This window comes from Elaeis guineensis, chromosome 6, assembly GCF_000442705.2.
Source record: "Elaeis guineensis isolate ETL-2024a chromosome 6, EG11, whole genome shotgun sequence".
NCBI classification, from domain to species: domain Eukaryota; kingdom Viridiplantae; phylum Streptophyta; class Magnoliopsida; order Arecales; family Arecaceae; genus Elaeis; species Elaeis guineensis.
Genome location: NC_025998.2, coordinates 11,230,996 through 11,239,272, shown reverse-complemented (window position 1 = coordinate 11,239,272; position 8,277 = coordinate 11,230,996). Strand labels below are relative to the sequence as shown.

Sequence of the window (8,277 nt, the reverse complement as noted above, 5' to 3'; positions counted from 1 at the left end):
AAAACTTTAGTTTGATTGTTGAGTCCAACATCTTGGCATCCAAAGTGCAATCAAAATTCACCACATCAACGCAAAAATGAGCAATAAATTCACATGAGCTCAAATCCTCTATTTTGGGTCTCAACTAGAAAGATCTAGTTTTATACATAATTCATCGTTCATGCACCCTAAAATAGTAACGAACAAGCAGATGTAGCGCATTCTACAAAACAGATGGATGGACAAATAAAAGTAGGGGGGACAATGGCTTAATCGCTCAACTCGTTCAACTTGATGCAGTCCATTATAGAATCGATTTAGATTACGTATCTAATAAAATGATTAGATTTGGATCTAGATTTTTAATTTATTTTATGTACAATCTGACCTGTATCTTATCTGACGCGATCGACGGAGTCTCTTGGATAAAAGAAATTTAATTCAATCACCAAGCATTCCACTCCAAAATGAGGAGAATCCCCGCTAATTTATTCTGGCTCAATTATTCATATTCCACGGCTTCACAGACGGGAAGAAAAAAAATATCATTTTCTTAGCAGGAGACGTCAATAATGGAATGCCGCCGCTGGGAAACCGACGTCCAGCCTGCACGTGATGTTGGATCCGTGGAGATTTTCTCCACCAATCTCTTCTGCTATTTCTTCTCACCAATTCCGACTTCCCTGTCTGTCAAAATTCGAGTCTTCTCAGTACAGTGAAGGGATCGATGGCGATTTGCTCTCCCTCGTCGGAGTCCTCGTCGGCGACGAGCGGCAGGGCCTGGGTTGTCCACGCGCTGGTCGTCGGAGCGGCAGTGGTGGCAGCGGTTGGCGCCCACGCCGCGGTGTACTTCAAGTGGTTCAGGAAGGATCGGAGCCGGGTGGTGGGGATCATCCCAGCCCGGTTTGCCTCCTCGCGCTTCGAGGGGAAACCCCTGGTCCGGATCCTCGGGAAACCCATGATCCAGGTTTGAGGTCCAATCTAGGGTTTCATACAGTGTTTTGGTTAAAATTCTCGTCCTTTTTAAGATTACAGAGTTTTTTTTTTTTTTTTTTGGGTTGTTGAATGCTTGCTGTTTTAATTTTACTGTGTGAAAAAGGAAAAAGGGCGTGAGCTTGCTTACCCTAAATAGGGAAATAGAGCTACAAGCATCTTAGCTGGAAAGATTTTGTTGTGTGTGTGTGTGTGTTTTTTTTTGGAATTTGAGGTTATGGTGCGAGCTTCGTATGCCTTCATCTTTGCTGACGTTTCGTTACACTGATGTGAATAATTATGATTGGTTTACTGCACACACAGTTAATGCTTTTCTAGACACAAACTAATTGTGTAGAGAAAAAAGCTAAAATGGGAAAATATATCTCCTTTTATCTAATAATCTGATATAAAAATGAATGAATAAATGTTGTAAATGACTTATGTTTATTATTCAGAATTGTTATTTTATTGATTAGGTACAGTAACATGAACATGAGGGTTTTGGAATGATTACATTCCACTTATTTATATGATTGACAGATCTGTGTGTCATTGCATAGTTCTATCATGATTCGTGGAGTTGTTGGAGATTCCACAATTACAATAATACTGTAGTGCCTTGTTGGTGATATATAATTTGAGCCTTCACCTTCATTTGTATTTTCTGATGGCTTCTACTGAATGTTGTGTGACTGTTCTGTTCCACTGACTCTTCATAATGACTTTATAGAGAACATGGGAGAGAGCAAAGTTGGCTTCTACTTTGGACCATGTTGGTACGTGTGATTATTTATTTGCATTTTCTGTTTTCAGTTCGTATGATGCCAATAATAGGATTATGCTCTGTGTGGTGCAATTTTTATCTCTTGAGGACCTTTCTAGAAAACTAGATTAAGCTGCTGGATGGACCAACTTATAGATGATAACAAAGTTCATATTTTTAATCAACATACTGAGATCATAGGCTCAGCAGGTTAATATTATTATTTAATAGTAAACGGCATTATAGTTTGATTAAAAGGAAACAAAACTTTGTTGATAACAAAATGGAAGAGCTGAAAAAAAATTTGATCATAGAAGTTGCTATTCCTTTGACGAAAATGATTGTTATATGAAGTCTAAATTGTTAACTGCATGCTGTTTTAAATTATCCTACATCTGTCTTGAGACATATAAAGAAACTCATGTGAAACTTGGGATTATGGACATAGCAGCATTGAAACTTGCCCTCATAGATAAAATAACTGGAGATTGGAAGGATGAGGATTTAAGGCATTGAAATTTTGTGTACAGAGTCAGTAAGTAATCAATTAAAGGAGATAAAATTTATATTTTGTGTCATCGCATGCTAATCATGGCATACATAACTAGGAAAAAGCCTCGGCTATAATTAATGAGCTTGGCTGGCTCTATTGGGCTATGCAAAACAACAATTTCTGCAAGGACATGGTGTTCTATTTCAGAGTCTTGTGGTGGCTGTCATGGTAATGCAGTATCTGAACATCTCTCTCACTTTGATGCTTTACCTTGTTCATTTTACACTAAGTGGATCTCCCTTCTTTGGCACTAGTTGTGGCAACAGACAGTGAAAAGATTGCAGAATGTTGTAGAGAATTTGGAGCTGATGTGATAATGACATCAGAATCATGCAAAAATGGTACCTTCTTGTTTTCTCTATTTTTCCAAGTGCCTAAACCTACTTATATATTATCATGTGCTTTGTTTCATCTGCAGGGACTGAACGTTGTAACGAAGCACTTCAGAAGCTTGGAAAAAATTATGATGTTGTTGTCAATATCCAAGGAGATGAGCCTCTTATTGAACCGGACATAATAGATGGTGTTGTTAGAGCTTTGCAGGTTGTTACTTGCACATTGCTTGTTGAGTTTCTTGTCTTTACTTATATATAGCTTGTATTAGATATTTCTGAATTTTTATGAGCCATTACATTGCAGAATAGAGGAGTTGTATCAACTTCTCCTGTGCTTCCTATGCTGGCCAACTTTCAACAACATTTATCGGATTTACCTATTTCACAAAAACACATAAGGACAGGACACATTGCCTCTATAATCTATATAATGTTAACAGCTCTCATGATGAAGAAAACATGTTTAACCCAAAGTTATTATTCTCATATAGTTTTTTCCGAACCTTGGAATTTAGAAAGAATCCTAGGAATTGAGTAAAGCATCCAATTTTTCTTGTAAAAACAACACGAATGCATGGTATCATGATTTTAGAAATCCTAGTGTAGAAGAGCTATTGAACCTTTCCAAAATTTTCTGGAATCCAACCCTGAAACCAACCTTGAAAATAGGTTGGAAATAAAAGTAAGCAACATTTGCGTTCGATCTTTAAACCAACTGCATAAAATACCCATACATAGTTAAGCGATGGATAATGTCTTTCTTTTCCTCCCTTTCATTTAAGTGAACTTGGATTTATCCATATTCTGTTTTTTAAAATGAAATTTGAGTTTAGTAAACTTTAGGTACCTTCATAATGTCCTCATTATCATGGTTGCCAAATTTTCTGTGGATCAACTTTACTTCTTGTTTACTTATAGGATTTAGTGTGCTGTTTCATTTTGTTTATATGATCTGGTTGCTACCTTCTGCACTTGGGGCTCCCTCTTTTGCTGTTCCTGTTTTAGGTCTCTTTCTCTCTCTCATGCATGTGCTGATATAAATTACAGCTTGAGTCTTTGATAATTTCTTATTTGAAACAAAAGACATGATATGAAATCATAAATTTGATGGAATTTAACTTGAGTTCTCAATCATTGTTTCTAGCTGCCATGGCTGTGAGCAGATACTCGATGATCTTTTATTAGGTTTTATAAGGATCCGTGCAAACATGTATTAAGTCCCACATCGGTTATGCGTTGGGAAAAATTTGGGTACATATACAGGATTAAGAAATCCAAATAATATCTTTCGGCTAGATTTTTTGGATGAGATCCTGAGTTATTACAAATGGTATTGGAGTGGACTCTGTTCATAACCTATGTGGACTAAGGGATACTGTAGTATGAGTTTATTGGGGCTAACTATGGGCCAATCATAGTGTTTATGAATGGATATATAGATCTGGACTCTTAGCTTGACGAGCATGCCAGGGCTTAAATAGAGGGAATATGTGAGAATGTGTACAGATATGTATTTAGTCCCACATCGATTATTCACTAGAAAGATCTTGGGTATTTATATAGGCCCCAATGAATTCAAATAATACCTTCCGACTAGCTTTTTGGGTGAGGTCTTGGGTCGTTACAAGTTTTGTTTCTTCCTTGTATATATTTCATTGTTTTTAGTTGTTTAATTAAGTTAAGGCTACATTTGGTTTCTCTTGAACTGAGAAAAGTTTATTTTAAGAATCTTGTGTAGGGTTTTTTTCTTGCCTTCTGCACTTTTGATCTTTCTCAATCTCATTATGCATTAACACTTCTAAGAAGTAGGGTTTTGCCATCTTATATTTCCATCTGGGCTTGGACAGGCATCTTTAGTCTTATTGTTTCTAGTGAAAAAGAAACTAAAAGTTATGCTTTTTTTTTTTAAAAAAAAAGGAAAAGGAAAAGAAGAAAGATCAAAAAAAGGGGAAAAGGACTGGTAATTGGCAATTGGAAAATAAAAGGTTGGTAAATGACATAATTTATATATCTTAGCCCAACTAAGAATTGTGCCAGATATGACAATTGTGATGGTATGAGTTATCATCATTCTGGGTATAGAACAAAGTTGTTATTTATGATAATTGCTGCATGTTCTGGGTGGCAAATTTTTTTTGTGTGTATGTTTTTCTGTTACAGGAAAGCTGCTTATTTTTGAGTAATCTTCCTGGTTGTAAGAAATCTGAGAGTTTGTTATCTGTCCTCTTGATTAAGTGGTTAACCGTCCTTGCAATCACGGTAATTAGTTCTTGCTGAACCATGGCGTATACTTTTTGACTATCTGAAAAGCATATTACAGCCCACCATTAGTGTTACGACTTACTAGATTTTAAACTTTATGTTATCCAGTTTAAGGAAGCATCTTAATATAGATGAATCAACCTATACTTGCAGTTAGGTGTGTTTAGTTAAAAGACTGTTGAGCTAATTTCATATGGTCAAAATCTGTACCTACTCTTTTCCAAGTCTCAATTAAATGATAAGCAGTAAGGATTCATTGGCTGCTGCACCATCATGCGGATAGAAGTTCTATCTATTTTAGTTTAGGAATAATATGCGTTACTCCACATTGTTTTTTTTTTTTTTTTTAATTTTATAAGTTTCTATTCATCATTTAACTGAAGTACGTTGTGGTAAGCAGGGAGCTCCTGATGCAGTTTTCAGTACTGCTGTCACGTCCTTGAAACCTGAAGATGGACTTGACCCGAACAGAGTAAAGTGTGTGGTGGATAATCATGGATATGCAATTTACTTCTCAAGGGGTTTGATCCCATTTAACAAGTGAGTTATTCATGTATTTCATTTTACATGTTCTGTCATGAGATATCATGGGTATATCCTGATTCATCATTTCTATTTTTAATTTGTCTGCACAAATTTCAGGTCAGGAAAAGTCAACCCACAATTTCCCTATCTACTTCATTTGGGCATTCAGGTTTGTGTTCTACTCAGGATATTTGTATGCTATCAAATTTGCATCAGGATGTTTTTATCTGATAGTGTTTATAGTTAGCATTTATTCTATTGTATGTCAATATCAAGTACATATTGATGTCTTGCAGTGTTTGCTAATATTAGTGTTCCTGTGTCTTGCCAGAGCTTTGATTCAAAGTTTTTAAGGATCTATCCGCAGCTTCCACCCACTCCCCTGCAGCTAGAGGAAGACCTTGAACAACTTAAAGTTCTTGAAAATGGATACAAGATGAAGGTAATTCTAAGATATCCAGATTGATATTTCCTTTTAGGAATAATGTAGGCAAAGGGCATTTCTTCTCTTTGATATCATTGAGATGAGTGTGTTTCCTGTAAGCCCTGTTTGTGAATACCGTATGGACTTGTTGCTAGCATCAATTTGACATATAAGTTCCATATTGACTTCTTTGGGCCCTTATTTTGTGTTAATTAAGCATAACAGTCCTCTATCAAGTTTTAACAATACTTAACATGCAAGACGTAGGCCTGCTAAGGTTTCAAATCTTGTTCCACTTGGCCGAAAATGGTATTATGTTCTAGATTGCCTTTTTTTCTAAAAAAATTTTTTGACATTCTTTTATTTTATTATTATTTCATCATATACATTCTAACAAGTTCTAGTGAAACTTACTCATGCATGTGTCATATCAAGGTGTTAAATCTCTGTTATCATTGTCTTGTCAACTGGGTGCAAGATGTGATGTATCTCAGAATCAGCTCAGCACTTCAGAGCTGCTTGAAGCTACATAATCAAAATGACTCAGAAATATGCCAACAATGAACCAGAAAACCACAAAAGAGCAAGATGGGATTTTCTGTGGGATGTTTTTTTTTTTCCCTCGTCATGGTATTTTATGATGACATTTTTATTGTTTATTAATTTTTTGAAAATGAAAAGCATATTATAATTTTATACTTCAAAATAATGAACACCAGGAAAATACATAATGAGGATGTGATTTGATTAGGTATTTTGACAAGATCATGTTAGTAGCAATTAGGTTTGTGTCTCAGGGAGTTTGGCATAATGGAGTGGAATGACAAATGCTCTCAAGTCTCAACATCTAGTATTTCAAACGAGCAACACAATTCACATTTAACAACAAGACTCTGCTAATTAATCTGAAGTGAAATATGGTCTTTAACACTACTTGAGAGTTTATTATTATAATTTTTGTTGTCATCATTGTTATCTGGCATATAGTTTCAGAACTCCTGGTGCCATCCATTTGTGGTTTGTAGCCTGCTGTGGTGGACACTGGACCATGACCCCCTAATTACTTGTTGTATCATAGCTGAGTCTTCATCTGAAGTTACCTGTAGCCTCCGGAAACCCTTGTACTCAGGTCAAAACATATCAGCTGTATGGTATGCTTCCTATGTTCCAAAAATATACCATTACACTTGCTCTTCCATAAATGCTATACCATCGTAGCAATGCAAGAGATCACATTCATGTACCACCCACTTGCAACATACTTGCAACAAATGTGAGCTAGGAACTTTCTGACGTTAATTTCTGTACTGGAACCACCTCCTTGTGTTGACATGTATATTGCCCATACTCGAAGCAAGTCATCTTAGTCTAATTACCTGTTTTATAAAAACACCTCTCCCCTCCCTCCCTTCCTCCCACTTCACCACCCACACGTACACTGTTCCTCAAGTCCACTTTCCTCCAAAATTTTGAGTCAGATAATATCTACAACCAAAAAGATAAATTGAGAAACAGTTCAATACTGATACGAGCCACCTAAACTGCCAGAGCTGGCCTGTCAACCAATGGAATGGTTTCTCCAGAAATGATTTAGAGCTAGCCAAAATGTGCATCAAATGTGAAATTTCTATCCTTGGCACTTGATCTCCACAATAAGACAAATTTTTTGCTAGTTCAATGACATATAGTGTTGTATCCAGTTTTCTGTTGAATATTATAAACAAAAGTTTCATTGTTTAAACTCCCCTGGCTATCCACAAGTCTTTGGGGGTGGTGCATGAGGATCAGGTCATCAAAAACAAGCGGTTTTGCTGTCATTATACATGATGGGTCTTCTCATGCCTCACTTTTAGTAAATAACGTACTCTCCTATGTCATCTTGCTTTGTTGCAGGTAATCAAGGTTGACCATGATGCCCATGGTGTAGACACCCCTGAAGATGTTGAAAAAATAGAAGCACTCATGCGAGAGAGAAACATTTCATAGAAGAGAAATCATGTATGGAGAAAAAAAAATATGATGCATACATCAGAAATAAAGCCTTATTTGCAGCATTTTCCAAAGTGGATTGACATCATTTTTCATTTAGTTTTCAGCTTCCCTCAGTTCCCTGTATTTTATTCTCAGCAGATGTTGTTTATTTAGCTTTTAGTATATGGTCATATTTACCGTGATTGGCATTTCAACAACAATTCCAAGGCAATAAAAAATTGGTGATTTCCCTCTTAGCTTGTGCGAAATGCTGCAAATGTTATGAGCTCATTAAGGAAATGGTGTCATTGGAGATGTTGGAATTATATAGAGGACCAAGAGAGCGCCAGGGGATCTAAAAAAGCCCTGGTGGTTTCTGCAATAAGTATCTTTTCCAAACGCATTCTCATGTTAACTGGTTAACTGGTCCAGAAATTAGCAGCTATCACCTACCCGGTAATCTCTTTTGTGCTCCTTCGATAATTGATAA

At 36.3% G+C, this 8,277-nt stretch overlaps 1 protein-coding gene across 1 annotated transcript; it reads left to right on the top strand.

Annotated features, from left to right (window-relative positions):
* The first annotated feature begins 531 nt into the window (after window positions 1-531).
* On the top strand, window positions 532-8,044 carry LOC105047268 (3-deoxy-manno-octulosonate cytidylyltransferase, mitochondrial). Its single transcript, XM_010926125.4, has 8 exons — window positions 532-946; window positions 1,685-1,730; window positions 2,525-2,611; window positions 2,689-2,813; window positions 5,268-5,407; window positions 5,510-5,561; window positions 5,724-5,834; window positions 7,710-8,044. The coding sequence occupies exons 1-8, from the start codon at window positions 707-709 to the stop codon at window positions 7,800-7,802; spliced, it is 894 nt and encodes a 297-aa protein (XP_010924427.1). The 5' UTR covers window positions 532-706; the 3' UTR covers window positions 7,803-8,044.
* Window positions 8,045-8,277: the final 233 nt, after the last annotated feature.